Source organism: Aulostomus chinensis, chromosome 19, assembly GCF_037954235.1.
Source record: "Aulostomus chinensis isolate RoL2024-O1b breed Wild chromosome 19, RoL_Achi_v1.0, whole genome shotgun sequence".
NCBI classification, from domain to species: Eukaryota; Metazoa; Chordata; class Actinopteri; order Syngnathiformes; family Aulostomidae; genus Aulostomus; species Aulostomus chinensis.
In genome coordinates, this window is record NC_141338.1 from 16,027,598 (window position 1) to 16,047,748 (window position 20,151).

A 20,151-nucleotide genomic window follows, 5' to 3' on the forward strand; every position below is an offset into this window, starting at 1 on the left:
GATTTGTAATGTCAGGTGGCTAAGTGAGTGTGTGTTGTGTGTGTGTGTGAGAGAGCGAGGAGTGAGAGGGAGTGCGAGACATACCGGAGGGTGCAGGAATAATGGTTCTATCCCCACGTCTGACCTCTAGAGCTGCTGATGTCTGTGCAAGCTTTTCAACATTTTTCATTTTCCCCTTTTAAAGAATAGTTTTGGATCTCACCGATGTATGTACTGATTGTATTCATTAATCAGTGATCAAGGAGCGTGGCGGGATCATTAAACCTACTTGGGAGGATTTATAACATCATTTACAATACCTTAGATAACTTTTTTGTAAAACTTTAGACTCTTTAACTCTCTTTACCTTTTGTCTCTGTGCCGTTTCTCGCTTATCAACTCCTGAAGCTCTCAGGAGTTATTCATCCTCCTTTCATTCATTCATCTCACACGCGGCTGTTTCCAATTGGCCCAGAGACATTCCTTGAATGCCAGGGCATCATTGTTTTGTGCAGTGTGTGTGTGTGTGTGTGTGTGTGTGTGTGCGCGCGCGCCTGCGCGCACTAGCTTCCCTCCTATTCTATCCCTCATGTGGAAAGAGGAAAAAAAAATCAGAGTGTAAAAGTAAAGAGTGATAGAATAAAACAAAGCAAATGACAGAAAAAGAGAGGCTGGTGTGAAAATGTCTGTCAGTTCTCGTGTGCTGACTCAGTAGATTAGTCTTTAATTGAAGGAATTGTATAAAATGAATAGAAGTTTTGTGCAATCAGACAGTCTCTCTCACACTCACGCTGGCATGCAGATCACACAAGAGCTCTTGCTTTGAGACTCAGTTACATCTTTTCGCTATTTTTACACAGAGAAAACGTTTTTTTAAAATAGTGTCGCAGGGACGTATGAGAGTTTAGCGTTGTTATGGGTCCCCTGCATCAAAAGCTAATGAGATTTTTGGAGGGCTGTAGTAGAAAGTAAGCTCATTTTGTTCATCATGGTTATCTTTACAAATCCAAAACCCCTCTTGTGATTTTTCAGGCATGAATGCAATCTTTCAAAAATCCCATAGACTTTGAGAGGAGGTAGCGAGAGGTTCAGCAGTGCTAATTCTAAGAGCGAAGGGAAACAATTGCAGGAACCTGCGTGTCGAGGGGTTAAAGGAACTATTGTAACTCAGCACAGACGCTTTTAAATAGACGCTCTACAATACACACTAAGGACCAACAAAAAAACTTGATGCATGCACTTTCCATTATGTGTGTAAAATTGCATAACCACAATAAAGGACACATAATCTTGTGATGTACCGTCACATACACACTCACATGTGCATACATGCTGCAGGATATGTCTTCAGAGCCCAGATAAAAATATTACACCACAATTACATTACCGTTTGCCACGACAGCTGGTCTCGACAAAAAGGCACCACAGCGTCTCTGTCTCTCCTTCTACGACTTTGTCCTACGGTTTTATTTACATTCCTGTTTCTCCCGCGACACATGACTAAGCTAATCTAAAATGCAGTAAGCTCAACATTGGCAGGCCGAGTCGAGCAGGGACTAAAGCCATCTGCCTAAACGAGTTATGCCATTCATCGCGGCTCAGACTCCAAGAGGATCCACTTCTTCCCACTAGGATTTCTAATATGAAAAATGTGAGTTTAGACTCAAAGAGATGTGCATGAAAGATGGATGGCGAGGCTGTTCTCATTCACTCTGCTTACTCAAACCTATGAAAAGTAATGCACTGTAATTTAAATATATCCTTTGTACTAGTGAGCCAGGAGAAAGGCGATGGACATTTGGTGTCATGTTTTTTTCTGACCAAACCAGGTGTTTAGTGGGGACGCAGATGAATCTCTGGCAGTAAAACTTTGGTGAGTGATGTCAGGACGCCTGTGTTTTCCGCAAAACTTTTGCCACCGTTTGCCACCATTTTTTCTGGTAATAAAACCGTGAGAGGTGTTTTTAAGTCTTTTTAAATGGTTGGGACATTTTCAGCCGTTTCTGGTGACGGAAGCAGTTTTCTTAGTGAGACGATGGTTTTATTTTGTGCCTAAACCTAATTCATCGTGAATACTGCATTTTCCACATTGAGTTTTTAGCTAGAAGTTCTCATTGCAGGAGTTTGTGCAGATGTAACTTGTCTTGTGTAAGCAAACACAGTCCTGGACTGGACCATAGCGTTTGAGGTGGATGTGCTAGTAAGTAAGGTGTCTGAAACCAGTGGGTGCTAAGGTCTGTGTGCCCAGTGGTGGTTAAGGTTACTGTGAGTGAGGTACTGGCTCCACCTCATGCACAGGTCCACTAATTGCTTGTAGTGCTGTACTTTTCATAAATTATTCACAAAACCATTGAGCTTAACTCCTTTGGTTTGCTCTCCAAATATTTTCGCTTGATATTCTGTTGTCAAAACTGATTCCATGAATGTAAAAACTCTATCCAGAGCAGCAGGGAAAAAGAATCTGATCCACAAAGGTTGCCATTTTTTTTGGAGGCGACAGAACTGTTTGAACATAAGAAACCCAGATATTCTTTTTTTTCTTGTGAAAAAGTGAATGAATGGAGAAATTGCAACAAGGGAAGCGAGGGCATTCATCTTTGTTGTCATAGTACGAAAATCCACTACCAACACACACACACACACACACACACACACACACACACACACACACACACACAAGCCACTAAAGACATGAATGTGCACATTGAGATGCACTTGCACACACACACACACACACACAAAGCAACACAGGGAGGCTGCTAACACAACCAAATAGTAAATACTACAGCGTCTGCAGCCTAGCAACTAGGCCACATTGTCTGCGTGCGCGCATGTGGGCGTGAGTATGGGTGTGGGTGTGGGTGTGCGCGTGCGTGTGTGTTGGGGGGGTAACCTCGTTTTGGAGAATCAGGATTTTTGTGTGACAGGTTCAGAATAGTGGGATAGAAGAAGAGAGAGAGTGCAGCTTACAACGTGTGTGTGTGTGTGTGTGTGTGTGTGTGTGTGTGTGTGTGTGTGTTTGAGAGAGGGCGAGAGCTACAACAAGCTATTAAATGCTCTTGTGAGTTTGTTTAGAAGAATTTTGGCCCTAAAACAAGGTAACATATTATTCTGGACTTCTGTCTGGCTCTTCTAACATATTTTGCTTTGGTGTCATGTCTTTAGGGATGTAAAAAAGAACCTGTGTATTAAAATATTTTTAAAATTTTTCATGTAAAGCGTACAAGATGAAAACTAGCCAATTCAGTGTGATATGAGGCAATCACCTGACCAACCTCTTCTTACATACCCAACTAATATCAGCTGACTTTAAAAGTTCAGGCCTCGAATGGTCCAGCACATGGGAGAGGGCGGTGTATGCAGAGGGAGGCGAACCATCTCTGAAAGCTCCATGCTGCACTCCCACTTCAGATCAAACAAGATCCTTCATTAAATGGCTTCAAAAATGGCAAATCCCATCAAATCCAGAATATGATATTAAAGAATGTTTGAAGTTTTAAGTGCAATTTTGCAGTTGCAGTACAATTTGGAATAATACATTTAGTTCTGTTTGGTGTTTTTTGTTATATTCTTATTCAAAGGCTACCGTACACAATTTTTGCAGACTTTTTTTAGCAACAAAAAAGTGTCTGCTGATCTTTTTCTATTAAGATTCATTGTCCACAGTCTACAATCGGTTGAGTTTTGTGATCTATTACCATTTAAAAGCAGCTGCGCTAACCATTTGTGTGTGTGTGCTAATGTGTACAAATCCAGGTGTGTGTTTCATGCTGCTAACAAAGAGCATTTAGATGATGAAAGCGCACTAATTCACAATTATTCATGAGTGGTGTCCTGTCTGTCACTGACTGAGGCGATGTCTCTCGGGGTGGCTGAGTTCCTTTAATATTAATGCCATCTTTGTTCACTGTTTAGTCTACAAATGTATTAACTCTTTCTCTGCCTTCTCTGTTCACATCAAAGCGTTTGATGTGTCATTGTGCATTAAAGTATGAGTCTGAGGGGATGATGGTAACAGCAGATGAAAGAATGCAGTTTATTCAGTCTTTGTGGATTTATCATTCAGAAATGTTCCCTCGCATATTGATTTACTTTTTGTCCTTCATCCCTGTCCCTTCGCTACTGACATCACTCACATTGCCATTGAATCAACAAATAATTGTATTTACTGTGATTTATCATGGAAATGTTAGAGGGAACAAGCCAACTTTTTGGAAAATGTGTTTATTGTCCATCCTCCCTGGAGCCGAAAAGGAGGAAAAATCCCCTCCTATCCTCCTTGTGTGCATTAGGGAGCTGAGAACAGAGGAACCAGCTGACTGCTAGTTAGCTTAGCACAATGAATGACAGCTAAGTGTCTAAAAATCACAATATATTTCAATTTACATCATATCCTAATGAATGTTATGTACAACCGAGGCTCTATCAGCACAGATATTGGGGACCCTCAAAGACCAGCTGATCACTAGTTACCTCAGCACAAAGAACTGGATGGGTGTGTCAGCGTACTTCCTTCTAAAGCCTTCAATGCATTTTTCTCCAAAGCGTTCTTTGCCTGTGTTTATACAGCTACAGTTTTGCATAACGTTCATAAAAGAAATCATTTAAATTGAAAGATATTGTTATTTTAGACACATAGCTGTCATTGTGCTAAGCTAACTAGCAATCAGCTGGTCTCTCTGGGTCTCAGCCTCTAAATCAAGCTCAGGGGAGAGAAGGGAATCCATCTTCTTGTCGGGCTCTGATGGTAAATGTATGAATTTCCCCCGAAAGTTGCTGTGTTCCTTTAAGTTAGTCCAGGCTCTAATCCATCCATCGTCATCTTCCGCTTATTCCTACATTAAGGGTCGCGGGGGGGCTGGAGCCTATCCCAGCGTCAACGGGCGAGAGGCGTGGTTCACCCTGGACAGGTCACCAGTCCATCACAGGACCAACACATAGAGACAGACAACCATTCACACTCACAGTCACACCTACGGTCAATTTAGAGTATCAATCAGCCTCGTCCCCAATTGCATGTTTTTGGACTGTGGGAGGAAGCTGGAGTACCCGAAGAGAGCCACGCAGACACAGGGAGAACATGGAGACTCCACACAGAAAGATCCCGTGCCCGAGCCGGGACTCGAATCCTGAACCTTCTTGCTGTGAGGCCACAGTGCTGACCACTGCACCACCGTGCAGCCCTCCAGGCTCTAATCATCAGGGCTAAATTTAAGTACATTATTTCATCTAATGGCACCCCTGAAGCAAATTAAAAAGAAGGGAAAGGAAACAAGTCACATTGTCTTGACTCGCCAATTACCTTTTAATTGTAATCTTATTGCACAGTAAAAAGACCACAATAATTTATAAACAAAATTGCTGTTTGTGTTTCTGTGCAGTCTAACATTTTTAATGGACCAAAGCCTGTAGAAACAAACCAGGGGTTAGAGAACACAGTCATGTGATTTTGCTCCTTCTTTCATCTCGGCTTTCAAGCTAGTATGTTCTCCTTCTTCTTCTTCTTCTCCATCTTCTGCACATAAACCTTCATCTTCTGGGTTCAGTTGATGGCTCACGATCTCTATCCTAACAAACAACTCTTCAACCATCGTAGTGGAACCCTAAGAACTGATCTTAAAGGCAACTGAGTAGCGGATTGATTGACACAACACCTGCGTGATGAAATTAACTTTATTAAGGAAACAAACCCTCCAAACATGTAAGAACACACGTATGGTCTTCCAATTCTTGCCTTCCTTTCTTCTGTTAATCTTGTTAACCTTCCCCTTGCTGCTATCTTTTCTCTTTAGTTGTCTTTTAATTTGTGTCATTTTCAAGTTCCTAATAAGGTGGTTTCATTGATTATTGCTAACTCTACAAAGCCTACAGGAACACTTGCAGCTCTTTGTGTGTGTGTGTGTGTGTGTGTGTGTGTGTGTGTGTGTGTGTATTTGTCCGCCCTGACAATCAATACGTGTGTGGGTATGTTTGACTTTAACTTTGACTGAAGCTGTCAGATGAGGAACCAATTGATCAAGATGGCCCCAATTACTCTCTGTGATTAATTGAGTGTGATTGGATGTCCGTCCCCTGCCTCTCATTGTTGACGCTATTGACAGGACAATTAGTTGTCATGGTGACCTCTTAAACACCGGTGACTGTGTACGACAGTGAAATGACCTCATAGCAGCCAATCAAGCCCGCCTCTTGTTTGTGTGTGGGTGGGTTTAGTTAAACCCCTTTAGGAAGCTGTTCAGCATGGCAGATGTTGGGATATTGTTATCACTAGTAAGAAATAATTGGATAGCTGCCAATATATTTTATTGTTGAACTGTATTGTGCCATCATGGGTACAAGAAGACAAGAAATTAATGGCTGTTTTTTATGTCAAGAAACGGATAGGAAAGGGAATAGTAAGTGGCCAAGAAAGCCAACAGACACAGAAAATTACAGAGTAAGTCATTTGAAACTGCAAACTCCAAATAATTATATGGAATGAGAGGAAAATAGGGAATCAGTCAGAATCACTGCGACAGGAATTGTAACTACTGCAGTAGTGATACTGGAGAAGCAAATTCGGTTGATGTAGCAGTGAAATATTCATGTGCTTTTGGTAACTCTGTCTTCTCTGAGGGATTGTGTTGTTCACCTAAGATTTATTCTTTCCTGCACCCAAACATTTGAGCTCTCGAACAGATGTGATGCACAGCACAGCCAATATTAGTGTTTTTCTGGGTCTTGACCTTAATTAGACTGCAAGTAACCATGGAAACATGAAGCTTTGTTATTTGTTACATTAATGGTACCCTCATGACTGCTTGACTCTCCTTCTTAACCAGGTGATGATGAATCTTCTCATCTTTCATATGTTACAGTTCGATACAATATGATTTGATACATTATATTATGATACGATCTCGTACCATATATTACATTTCAATATGATAGGTTAGAGTCCAACACGTACGGTAGAATCATTACAGTACAATAGGATATGGTTTGATATGACATATACCATATTTTTCGCACTATAAGGCGCACATAAAAGCCTTGAATTTTCTCAAAAGCCGACAGTGCACCTTATAATCCGATGCGCCTTATATATGGATCAATATTGGTTCATTATGGCTACCGTAGTCAGGGGGCGTTGCCGAAGTAACAGCGCTAAAAACGGTAAAGGGGAATTCCAGACACGCTTACAACGCAGATTTCAAACTCAAAGCTATCAGTCACACAGCTCCCAGTACCGGTAAAGACCCCAAAATGGCTCCTTTCAAGAGACACGCTAACGACGGAGAGTTCAAACTCAAGGCTATCAGTCAGCAGCTACCAGTACCGGTAAAGACCCCAAAATGGCTCCTTTCAAGAGACACGCTAACGACGGAGAGTTCAAACTCAAGGCTATCAGTCAGCAGCTACCAGTACCGGTAAAGACCCCAAAATGGCTCCTTTCAAGAGACACGCTAACGACGGAGAGTTCAAACTCAAAGCTATCACTCAGCAGCTACCAGTACCGGTAAAGACCCCAAAATGGCTCCTTTCAAGAGACGCTAACGACGGAGTGTTCAAACTCAAGGCTATCAGTCAGCAGCTACCGGTACGTACGTTACCGTATTGTGAATGCGCTAACTTGCTTTGGAGTGAACGGAGTTGTCAGAACGTTGGTTTGTATTCTATCAATAAAGTTCGACTGACTGACTTTTCTGACTGTTTCGTTGACATTCCCTTTAGCGCAGCTCCATCTAGTGGATGCATAACGCAACCCCAGCCACTACAGTCGTTTAGATTATATGCGCCTTATAATGCGGTGTGCCCTTTATATGAAAAAAGTTTTAAAATAGACCATTTATTGAAGGTGCGCCTTATAGTGTGGAAATACGTTATTTACATATTCACATTATTATTTTTAGCTGTGCATGCACATTGCTGTGTTATCAAACTCCCTACTGTCAATAGTAACTGACTGTATTGAGTTTTACGGTTGGAGTAATTGAGAAGTTATGTTTACATATAGGCCTAATTTTATGTTGTTATATTAACGACTCATCTTTGAATGCCTCTGACGTGCTGACTGGTGAAAACCTGTTTTCTTCACGTCCCCGGCACGTACATTATGTTAAAAAAAAAAACTTTTTAACACAGCTTTTAGCACAACTTTGAACAACTTCTCAACACTTTGCCTTTAAACCACTATGTTTACAAAATACGTCACTGTTTAGAAGCATTACAAAGACGATGAATTGCACTATAAATACTGCAAATTTATTGACGTATTTGGGATTAAGTTTTAAAAGCAAGCCGTGTTGGTACGTGTATAGGAGATGTCCAGCGTCCCTCGAGTTAAAGGCTGCAAACAGTTAAAACAGCCATTGTTTGAAATATTCCGTTTGTTGCTCTGAGTAGGTAAAGGCCCCTCTTTGTACCATTATCCAGTGTAATTAATACCTTTTTATCTGGCCACACCCTGGAAGCCTTGTTCTGTGAAAACAGTCTGAGCTATTGTTTTTCCCCACAGGGAGGAGAAATCCTGCTCAACTGAGCAGCTCATGCAGTTTTTCCCATGTCTGCACTGAATGGGTTAGGTTGACCCATCCCTACTATTCACCTCCGGCTTACATTACTGACTCAAAAGGATGATAAAATGTATTGTCAAAGCCCTACACTGCACCAATCCTGCAGAAACTAATGAAGCTCTCTGACTGGTGACAAGGCTGCTCTTTAGATCCAAAAAAATGAAGTGATATTAACAAAAAAAAAAAAGTTTCCTATTAGATAAGATAACCTGATTTTGCATTTGCGATGCCATTCTGTACGTGTACTGTATATTGCATGTGTCTGAGACAAAGGGTAAAAAGCAGTGGGTAGAAAGAGGGAGTGGTAGACGAGTGTGCGGTTGGCTAGCTGTGAAGAAAAGACCTTAATCTCAGAGGAGGCCAGAGTTAGCATAACATCACTTTTTCTGGACAACCTCTTTTATTCTCCTTTTGCTCTCCTTCTTTTTCTCCACACACACACACACACACAACCTTGACTCCTTATTCCTCATCTATTCTATTTTTTCTTTTACTCCACTGTTCTCTCCAACTATCACCAATTTCTTCAGCCTCTATTCATATTTTCATCATTTAAATTGGGTAGATGAGCTTTTGGTGTTGCTTGTTCTGGTCACAGCTATTTGACAGCAGGCCTTCAGTCCATTCCAGGGGAGAAAACTTTTCCAAAATATAATTAGTTACATTACCAAGTTAGATTTTACTTTACAGTATGTGTTCACTGGTTACAAAACTAAATGTAATGAATTGCTTTAATGTTATCTACTAAAATTCAATTCATCTGTTGCATCTTCCCTTAAATTGGCAGTAGCACAGATGTACTTGTACTTCACAAACAGCATTTTGCTACTTTTGCTGGAGTCTGATATTTAGCTCATGTTTGGTCTGGACAGGGTTTGTTTGGGACAAACTTTCTAAAAGCTGCTGTGTCTCCTGCAACAAGCCTCCTCTTACTCTTTGAACCCTCAGTGTGAGTAACTATCTTACCTGGCAACATAGTTTATCCTAGTTTGCCGAGTTTTTTTTTTTTTTTTTTACTGTGAACACTCACCTGGTGCCTCTGCAGGTTACTTGCTGTTTCCATATCCTCCTTGATCCATTAGCTGCTCTTGACTGTTGATTTGTCCTTTTCTATGTCAACTGAAAATAGCAGCCATAAGTAAGACAAAATAGTAAGGAAACGTTTGACCAGCAATGCTTCTTGAAGCGTTTATTGTTTTATTGATGTGCTGGTGAGGTCACATGTGGATTTAAAAAAGAACAGTAAGCCCTTAGTTTATTGTTTATTAGTGTCAGGTGATAGCTCATTAGTGAAGAGAAACAACATGAAATTCTATGAATGTGTTATATTTCTATGGTAACCTGTGACATCCTGTTGATTACTGTATCTCCTTATTTGAAAATACCACCTGTGTGTGCCACCCATGGCATCGTGACTTAACTTTTTCATTCAGGGACAACATATAACACTAAACTCTGTAATTAACAATAGAATAAAAATGCTGAGCTTAGCTGCTCAACCAGACCGGATGTTTTAGTAGTAGGACAGTCTCTCAAATCAAACACTGACTAAGTGGATCAGATGTGCAGGCAGGATTATGTAGAAGTGATACTAAAAAAATCACTAAAGCTGTTCAGTTGGCATTAGTCCATCTTTTTTGGCTTCACTTTTAATTTATTAAAGAAAAAAGAAACACGGGCGATCACAGGGATTAAGAGCTTAACAAATGAAAAACATAACCAGTAAAACAACACAGTATAAACTGAGTCGCAGAGAGTTTTTTTCATTCGACACTAGAATTAATCATAAAATAAGGAAATGTATAATTCTGCGCAGCCATTTGCATTTGATGAAAGTAATCTGTATTATTCTGATGTTAATCTCCCTCTCTCTTGCACATATTTGTTTTTTCTCTGTGTCAATATGTCTATGAGTAATTCATTTTCTGTCCTTCATTTTTTTTTCTCTCTGCAGTTCCCCCTCGAGAGCCCACAGTCACCTGTCGGTCCAACACTTATCCGAAAGGCTTCTACTGCAGCTGGCACCAGCTGCACCCCACGTACATCCCCACCTCCTTCGAGGTGGACGTGCAGTAAGTGCATATGCTTCAGTTCATGTTTTGGATGTCTCTGTATATTCAGATACTGTGCAATATGAAAGAACACACCAGTGTCATGTGACTTAAAGGGCAGTTCCTGTTTATTGCTTTTGTGACATCTGTCTGTCAGCAGTTTTGCACGAAAACCACGCGGCCAATTTTCACCAAACTTGGTGTAGTGTGTGCCAAGAAAGAGGCCACGCAATTTCAGGGCAGGTTAGACACATCACCACCTAGTGGCACCACCAAGTGATGCGTGTTTTTTGTCTCAAATTTAGTCAGAAACACTGTAAGGACTTGGTGATGTTACTGTAATTACTGTCATTAAATGTTACTGTGGCACCAATTGTGATATTCTCAACAGAGAGTAATTTATGTGATATAAAAAAGTTTACAGTGTTACAAAATAGCAAAGTCTGACAATCTCAAGGTAACAGATACAAAGAGAAAACTACAATAATATTATTCATAATAATATAACATCCATCCATCCATCCATCCATCTTCTTCCGCTTATTCCTGTTAAGGGTTGCGGGGGGTGGAGCCTATCCCAGTGGCTTTTGGGTGAGAGGCGGGGTTCACCCTGGACAGGTCAGCAGTCCATCACAGGACCAACACATAGAGACAGACAACCATTCACACTCACAGTCACACCTACGGTCAATTTAGAGTATCAATCAGCCTCGTCCCCTCTTGATGTCTTTGGACTGTGGGAGGAAGCTGGAGTACCAGAGAGAACCCACACAGGAACAGGGAGAACATGGAGACTCACACAGAAAGATCCTGTGCTGGAGCCAGGGCTTGAACCTGGAACCTTCTTGCTGTGAGGCCACAGTGCTGACCACTGCACCACCGTGCAGCCAATAATATAACAGTTATAGTTAAACACCACAATTGCTGTTTAATATGTGTTAAAAGATTACATTTTAAAGTTGTTTGTCATTAGTTTTGAGGGTAAAAATTCAACAATGAGAAGAAAAACTAAGTAAAGGAAAATTCCATTCACGCCTTAGCGTTTTCCCAGACACGAGGCATCCAAAAAAATCAATTATCCATCTGACAGAGGCATTCAGGTTGCTATTAATCACTTTTTTCTCCCCCTAAACAAAACAACCTTCCTGCAAGCAGAAGCACAACATTTCCGTGGAATATTTTGCTTTCCCTTTTGAGAACAGAGTAAACATTCCTGCGCCCACAGGAAAAAAAAGAAAGGTTTCAGATTGTATTTCACTTAGTGGAAAATGTTGTACCTCAAGCATGAATAATCTGTTTTTAAAAAAACACATACAAAAAGGGAGAAAAACACCATATTGAGATAATTAACTAAAAATGTTGGAGTCATGTGAATGTGATAAAAAAATCATTTAATAACTGAAAAAGGTTTTATAGGAAAAAGAAATCCATTTGTTTTCACTCCGTAGTTAAATACCTCGGTCTTAGGTTCCTCGGGCGCTGAGGCATGTTTTAGCAGTAGGGGGACCTTTAATCTTGCACACGTGTAGCTGGGGACACATCCATTCTGTCTCTGTCAGGCTTTCTTTCATATTCCCTGGTCGAGGTGTCCCACAGCTCCCACCACAGCAGGTGGACTCTGTCTTCATTAATATTATATCACCCATGTTATTCACACAGAATGATAATGAGGAGCGGATAGAGAGGCGAATGAAGAGAAACACACTAAGAGATTAACAGAAAGAGTTTTTATGTCAAATCCTACTTTATCATCCAGGTGGATTATTTGTTTGTGCAGAGAGCAGCATCCGGTGCAGACTCCAACATCAGAGTGGATAACAATGTGCGTGTGTGTGCCTGCGTGCTCGGAAGTTGTTCAAGTGTAACAGGAAGTGCTGTTAAATCTCACCTTCCTGTTGCAATGAAAGGACTTGATGTGACACTGAAAACCGGCTGGTCCGGAGCTTCCCGCGCTTGTGTGAGTGGGTATAATGTCAATGTGTAGAAAATATTTCAAGGAAACAGACGGAGTACCAGAGCAAAACGAAGGCAAATTTGGGGAAAATACATTTGCGTTCTTTCACAGGTTATGGTCCATTCATTTTCTAATCTGTAAAGTTACAGTGAATTAAGCTGCACATAACGACATAGTTTCGTGTAAAAAAGATAAATGATGTTCTTCATGTAAATTCTACATTGGCGAAAACTACGCCTTCATACGGTTTTCTATTTTTAAAATGTATTTATTTCTTTATTTCTCAAGGATTCTTGCATAAATTCTACATTGGTTTACCTGTTGACTGAATTTATTCCTCTCCTTTACTTATTTATTTTTACTTCATTCGTTCATCAATCCTATATTTACAAAAACTGTTTGATTTTGTAGATTTAATTTATTTAACATTTACAGTAGCAGTAGCTAATAGAACTACAGTCACAACTGAACTATATAATTAAACTTAATATTTTGGTAAAATATTATGTTCATAATGTGACATGGCTTAATTTACTCTTTCCACGTGAAAAAAAATTGAGTTTTTTTCAGTATGTAATTATTGTTTTTGTAATATATTAAAAATATAGTGATTGAAAATGGGTGATAAATTACAATGTGTGCAGGAGGCTCAGTGCCAGATCGTTTCCACTCCATCTGAAAGACAGTTTATTGCAACAGGAAGGTGAGATTTAACTGCTTTCCTGTTACACTACAACAACTTCCTAGTGCACTGAAATTATTCCACAGGAACGAACACGCACACACGCAGGTTTGTCACTCTGTGCGTGAAGGCGGTGCGATGTAAAAGTTCCCAGTGTGTGCATGCTGGTACTTCAGTGTTTTCAGCCTAATCTTCCCCTCATATGATTTCAATATTCAGCATGTCTTGAGCTCCCCATTCTCCTTGACCGCAATTTAGTCACTTTTATCAAAAACATCCGTCAGATTCTCAGGACTGTGTTTTGTCTCTGTTTCTCGTTGCTTTCCTCAAGTTGTTTTTTTTTTTCTCTTCTCGCTCTCTCTCTCTCACTCGTTCTCTCTCTCCTTCTCCCTCTCTCTAGACACAACCAGCGTTCACTGGAGGTGCAGAAAGATCCGGCCCACAAAAATCGCTGTCATGTGCGTTTCCCTGAGGTCTTCTCCAGCTTCCCCTACATAGTGAACGTGACAGCAGTCAACGCCTTGGGGAAAGCCTCTGCGACTGTCTCTTTCGAGGAGTCGAATATAGGTAAAGCAGATGTTTAGCCAAGTTGTTGCACTTGGTTTGCTCCTGGGTTAGTTATTGTTGGTGAGCCTGCAGTTCTCTGCTTCATTCTGCTGCAAGGTGGGTGAACTGAATGGCAAACATCATTGGTCAATCTGCCTGTGTTCAACCTTTCAGTGCTGACATTTTAGAATTTTACAAATCGTCATTCAGGCTGTGGAATCATACTTGTCTTTAAAGTTTTATCAACAAAGAATCTTTTCATCCTCGCTCAGGGACACATCTAAGATCCTTCCCTCACTCAGTTGGACAAATTTGGCAACAAAATCAAGTATGGAAATGTTGCAGCAGCTAATTAAGGATGCTAGTCCTTGACCAGTGTTAATGTATTTGTTTGACCACAAATGACTGATTCACTTTCGACTCCCTCAGGAGGATTGTTGCACACGCAGCCACCATCGGTGCCAGAAAGATGTCGAATATTGAAATTTCTCAGTGGCCAAATAAATGTCATGCAGCTTGAAAGGAGAAAGCACAGCTTTTTCTCTTTAAACATCAGTGTAGTTCATTAGTGAGAAAACCACTGACTCTGCACCCATGTCATTACCAAATGGTCTCGATGATGAACACGCTGTAGCTTTGAGCCTTTTCTGCTGAAAAAGTATTTCAACAAACACACCAACTTTTTGGGAAATATGCTTATTTGCTGTCCTCCCCAGAGCCAGACAGGAAGATAGATACCCCTGGCCCCTGTGTGCTGCATTAGAGAGACCAGCTGACCGCTAATTAGCACTTTAAATGGTAGTGGATGGGAAGTGTTAGCATACCTCTGTCAAGATTTATCAAACAGATCAGTTTCAGGAGCTTGTTTTGTCCAGAAGTAACCCCCCTCATCCTCTCTGACACAGTCGGCCATGAGTTGTAGCAGCAGTCGCTCTCATCAGCTGTCAACTAATATTTTGTTTAATTGGCCAAAGTTATTATGGGGCTTTCAAGTCATATTACTGCACCAAGTGGATTTGTGAGGAAAGTTGTTCCAACTGTGTCTGATTCTAAAATTACACGTCTTATAAGTTTTACATTATTTCACAATAGACGATAAGCACAAGCCTTGTCATGTTAATAGAGGCAAGGACAAGTTTGGAGGAAAGTGTATTTGATAACTTTTCATGGAGGCATGCTAACACCTCCCATCCACTACAGTTCACTGTGCAAAACTAACTGGTGGTCGGTTGGTGTCTGTGGGTCTCAGCTCTCTAATGCAGCATAGAGCAGAGACGGGGATCTATCTTCGTATCTGACTCTGGGTGGGGGATTGACAAAAAAAAGAATTTCCCAAAAAGTTTGTGTGTTTCTTTCTGGAGTGTTTTGCCAAATAAAAAAAGAAAATTCCAATCTTTTTGTACCTCCGTTATCACCTCACTTACATCTTGATTGTACATGTTCCTTTAATTAAGGCTCTGACATGATATGTCACAGATTTTTAAAAGTTACTGATAACATCCATCCATCGTCATCTTCCACTTATTCCTTACTAGTAAGGGTCGCGGGGGGGCTGGAGCCTATCCCAGTGTCTACGGGCGAGAGGCGGGGTTCACCCTGGACAGGTCACCAGTCCATCGCAGGGCCAACATAAAGAGACAGACAACCATTCACACTCACAGTCACACCTACGGTCAATTTAGAGTATCAATCAGCCTCGTCCCCTCTTGATGTCTTTGGACTGTGGGAGGAAGCTGGAGTACCAGAGAGAACCCACACAGGAACAGGGAGAACATGCAGACTCACACAGAAAGATCCCGCGCCCGAGCCAGGACTCAAACCCGGAACTTTCTTGCTGTGAGGCCACAGTGCTGACCACTGCACCACCGTGCAGCCCCTGATAACATGTTTATTGTAAAAATTCAAGTTCATTTTGTGTGGAGTTTCTCTAAATAACCTTTATGATCATGTGGTGAATTAAGCTCAAGAAAAAAGGTAGGGTTTGGTTTTTGTTCACTTAAGCCACAGAAGTAATAACAGCAAAATTCTGAAGAAGAATTCCTCGGAGACCCAAAAGCAGTGAGGAGGAAAAATTCATTTTAAAGAAGGAATGAGCATCACTTTGATAGATAAGCAAAAAGCTGCCAGAAGTCCTCAGCTCTGTTGTGTTGCTTTGAGCACGATATGGATGACTCATAAACACACAGGCACCACCAATTGTGTGTCAGTTGAGAGGTTGAGGTATTGAAAATCTGTGTGTGTGTGCGTGCGTGCGTGCGTGTGTACGTAAATGAGGCAGTGACATGCTCTGCCAAACTGCGGACACAGGACTCATGAAAATGCTAATGCTAGCCGGATTAGCGCTCTGGCTGAGGATACTTTGCTCAACTATTGGTGACAGCAAAATACCCCACTGCTCCTTTCTCCCCCTCTGCTTCCTCTCTCATTCCCCCATGCCCTTCCTCCGACTTTGTGCCTCTTTTACTCCCTTTCAGCCTATTGTCTTTCATTTTCCTCTCCCATCTTTTCTTTCTCCATTACATCTCCTGTTACTTTGTTGTCTTCAGCCAAATCTTCTCCACTGTTAAACTTCATCCACAACAACACAGAAAACATCATAAATTAAGCAAAGACAATTCTTTCTATTAGTGTGCTTAACTTTTAAAGTAATGTCTTATATCACTGCTCTTTTTTAGGAATGTGCCTCCAATAATGTGTGATAGCTTCCAATGTGCTTGCACTGTGACTCATCGCTGATCTCACTAATCAGAGTCAGAGCAGGAGCAGCAATTTTTAAAAAGTATCTTAGAGCTTAAAATACCTTTTTTTGTGATGGTGGTTAATGTTAATTTAAACGGGCTGCGTGTTTTAAAATGTATCCTTCTTTAATTTGTAATTGCTTCCTGTTCAACTCCTCTCCCTCGCTCATATCATCCCTGCCTTCATCTCCTCTCTGTCCCTGCATTGTTAAAAGTCTTTCTCATGCCATTCTTGCTTGTAAGTCACATTCATTTTCAGAGAAAACGAGGCAGATTGTAAATAAATAAAACAATTTCATGCTTCCCAGTGCACTTCTGAATTCTGAGTGGGAGTAAGACGATTCTCAACTGTCCTTGTTCATCCGACCAAAGCTGGGATGAAATCAGATGAGTGTGTGTGTGTGTGTGTGTGTGTGTGTGTGTGTGTGTGTGTGTGTGTGTGTGTGTGTGTGTGTGTGTGTGTGTGTGTGTGCGTGCGTGCGTGCGTGCGTGCGTGTGTGTCCACACGCGTATGCTATGAGAGAACCCTCAAGTTAGCTCCAGACTCATTAAACAATAGGTACATGCTAAAAACAACCTCATTCCTTATGATTAACAAAACCTCGTTCCTTCATTCCCTCGTTCCCCCGATCCCTCGTTCCCTTTCGCTCATGTCATCCTTTATGCGTGATCTTACAGAAAATACAATAACTTATAAAGCAGCAGTACAGATATTGTCTGTTGTGCACTCAAAAAGAAAAATGACCTGTTTGTGTAGGGTTTATGTCTGCTACACCACAATATGGTAAAATCTTTTTATTTATTTATTTCTTATTTTGTATTTATTCTTTAAATGCAACAAGCACCCGTCAGGTCATGTAACACAGCTTAACCTATCATCTCCAAGGCAACACACAAGGACTTCACAACATCTGGGTGCAAAGTCAGGTCAGCCAAAGATGGAAGAGCAACCGTTGATCTTTTCCGCAGAGAAATCTCTCAGGAATTTGCACGTGCTGTAAATCCATGTCATAGTTTTTACTTTTCTCTCGTTCATTGAAGTGGTTGTTGAGATTACTTGCGGTTTTGCCGTTTTGGTTGTCATCATAGCGTGCAGGCTGGTGTAACGACAGGTGCGACACAAGAGCAACCTCTCTTCCCCTTTGTATAAAGGGATGACAGCTGTGGCATTTTCCGTGTGCTTTTATATCTGATATCTTTACCTTTCTACATGCTGCTGTGTGGTGGTGGCTCGTAATATCTTAGAATGAAGTGACGACAGAAACGGTGCCAATGTTAATGAATGAGGATTAGTGTAGTGGTGGACAGAACCCCAGGGTTCAACAAGATCAGTCACTGGTCACTGTTTGTACCAACAAACACTGGACTGAGGTTTCTGTGCCCAAACATAAGGAGACTTTAACATGTTACACATTATAAACATCTTCATTTCCCATGTTTATTTAAGGTTGCATCCTTATTCGTGTAAAGCTTTTGAAATACAGAAAGGCGTTTTATATCATAGTTTCCTTTTTCAGTTTGCTCAAAATACTTAATAATAACAGCCTGGATGTTTTATCAGTAGCTGTCTCGTTCTTACTGTCTCTGGAACATCAAAGTGAGAGTTCAGTGAAACATTGTCCATTGGGATATTTTGCTGATCCTAGTTAGGAAGCTGCCTGCTCAACTCCCTGCAAACAGCAGGTTAGATATCCACCTTAGTTACTAGAGAGATGCACTGATTGCTACAGTACACAAACTAACAAGTACTCCTGTCTCTTGGACTGCAGGATCTGGATCTCTGAGGACCAGTTTACACCGTTAAGGTTTGAATCTTGAAATAGTCCTAATAGCCTTAATGAATAAAGCAGTAGCCATGTAAAAGTATTATGCACTAAACGCTGTCCATCCATCCATTTTCTATACCACTTATCTGGTAAGGGTTCAGGTGGGCTGAAGTCTATCCCTGCTGGCATTGGGTGAGAGGCGGGTTCACCCTGGACGGGTCACCAGTCCATCTCAGGACCATCAGGCGCAATCAGGGGTTCAGTATCTTGCTCAAGGGTACTTGGACATGGTCACTGAGGGAAGTGAGGATCAAACCAGCGACCCTTACATTGCACAACGGCCTCTCTACCTCTGAGCCGTGCTGCCCCTTGCACTAAATGCTAATTGGTTAAAATTCATTTAACGAGTGCCATTGATTGTAAACCCCGAAAATACTTGCTTCTGTATGCAACGATCTCTTTGACCACAAGTAACGGGCAGTAATTTAACATCAGATTGAGCTATTTTTATTTACATTGAAGATTAAATTATTTAAAACAGATCATTATCAGCTGAATTTATCAGTCACAGCATCAGCTAAAAGAAATGAGCAGCTGGACCCTTCATGTATTCCACCGCATACTCAAGTGAAGATTTGTGTGTGAATTTTATGCAAATTATTTTGGAGTACCTGTGAGTGACTAAGCATGGATGCGCTATGGTCTGAGGCTAATTATCAGTAACAAAGAACACTTTCGAAACCATCCAGGTAGCAGCTTCTCTGCTGGCATCCCCTTCCCTAGTTAGAATGACAAATGCTGCCAGCGGCAGGTCATGCTGCTAATTAGTGTGAATACTTGGAGTCACTTGATGACAGGATGAAAACTGAAGTTGTGTGATGTTGTGTTTAAGCTCTGTACACAAGCTAAGATAGTTAGTGAGGTAAGAACTGCCACCTAGATGCAACAAGGCCAACAGAGTGATATTTCTCCTCTGAAGAGGATCCCGTGATATCAAGAGTTACATTTTCACCTGCTTTGACTCTTGCCAGACTTTTGTCATCATGCAGCTGGTGCCTATATATTTAGAACAGGTGTGTGATGATGAAGCCCGTTTAATAGCCTGATAACTGTCAAACCAAATAGGCTTTCGTGCATATCACATCTTATCAGCACTTAGATCTTATTAACTTAAAGCTTTTGAAAAAGGAGCTCCAGTGTTTGAATCAGTTGGCTCACTAATAATAATGCAGTAGCTGCAGCTTTCAAACATTTAATTTATGTGTACGTATCAGTAGCTCATGGGTAAAAATGTACCAGTAAACAACCAAACTGATATAAAACAGTAAAGAAGATGCACAGCGTAGGAGCCAGAAAACCTTGCAGGCTAAATTGCGTTGCGTAATACGAAAGTGTCTCAACTGTTAAATGAACACAGCAACTTCCATCCATCCATCTATCCATCTATTTTCTACCTCTTATCCTTTTAAGGGTCATGGGGGCGGGGGTTCACCCTGGACAGGTCACCAGTCCATCACAGGACCAACACATAGAGACAGACAACCATTCACACTCACAGTCACACCTACAGTCAATTTAGAGTAAACACAGCAACTTTTTGAGAAATATGTTGATTTTTATCCTTCATTGATGAGCTCAGAGGCCAGTTAGCTTAGTGCAGTGAAAGGTAGTGGATGAGAAGTGTCAGCATACCTCGCCCCTTTCAAAGGTGACCAAATATACTTTTAAACAGATCATTACTAATGAATTCAGTAATTTAAAATCATGAGACATTTGAATTTTTAGATTCAGACACGTAGTGGGAACTGCTTTCCTAACAGGGTGCAGTGATTTGATTCAGCACCTTAACTGCCAAACTAGAATTTCAGCCAAGAAGACAA

The 20,151-nt window shown here is 41.0% G+C and overlaps 1 protein-coding gene across 6 annotated transcripts in view; it reads left to right on the plus strand.

Moving 5' to 3' along the window:
* The window catches only part of cntfr (ciliary neurotrophic factor receptor), a 244,636-nt gene that overhangs the window by 196,412 nt on the left and 28,073 nt on the right, over nt 1-20,151 (plus strand). For all 6 annotated transcript variants that reach the window (XM_086187878.1, XM_086187877.1, XM_086187876.1 and 3 more), the window contains 2 exons: nt 10,489-10,606; nt 13,622-13,788. In XM_086187878.1, coding sequence (XP_086044004.1) covers nt 10,489-10,606; nt 13,622-13,788 — 285 coding nt within the window. The remainder of the gene's footprint in view (nt 1-10,488; nt 10,607-13,621; nt 13,789-20,151) is intronic.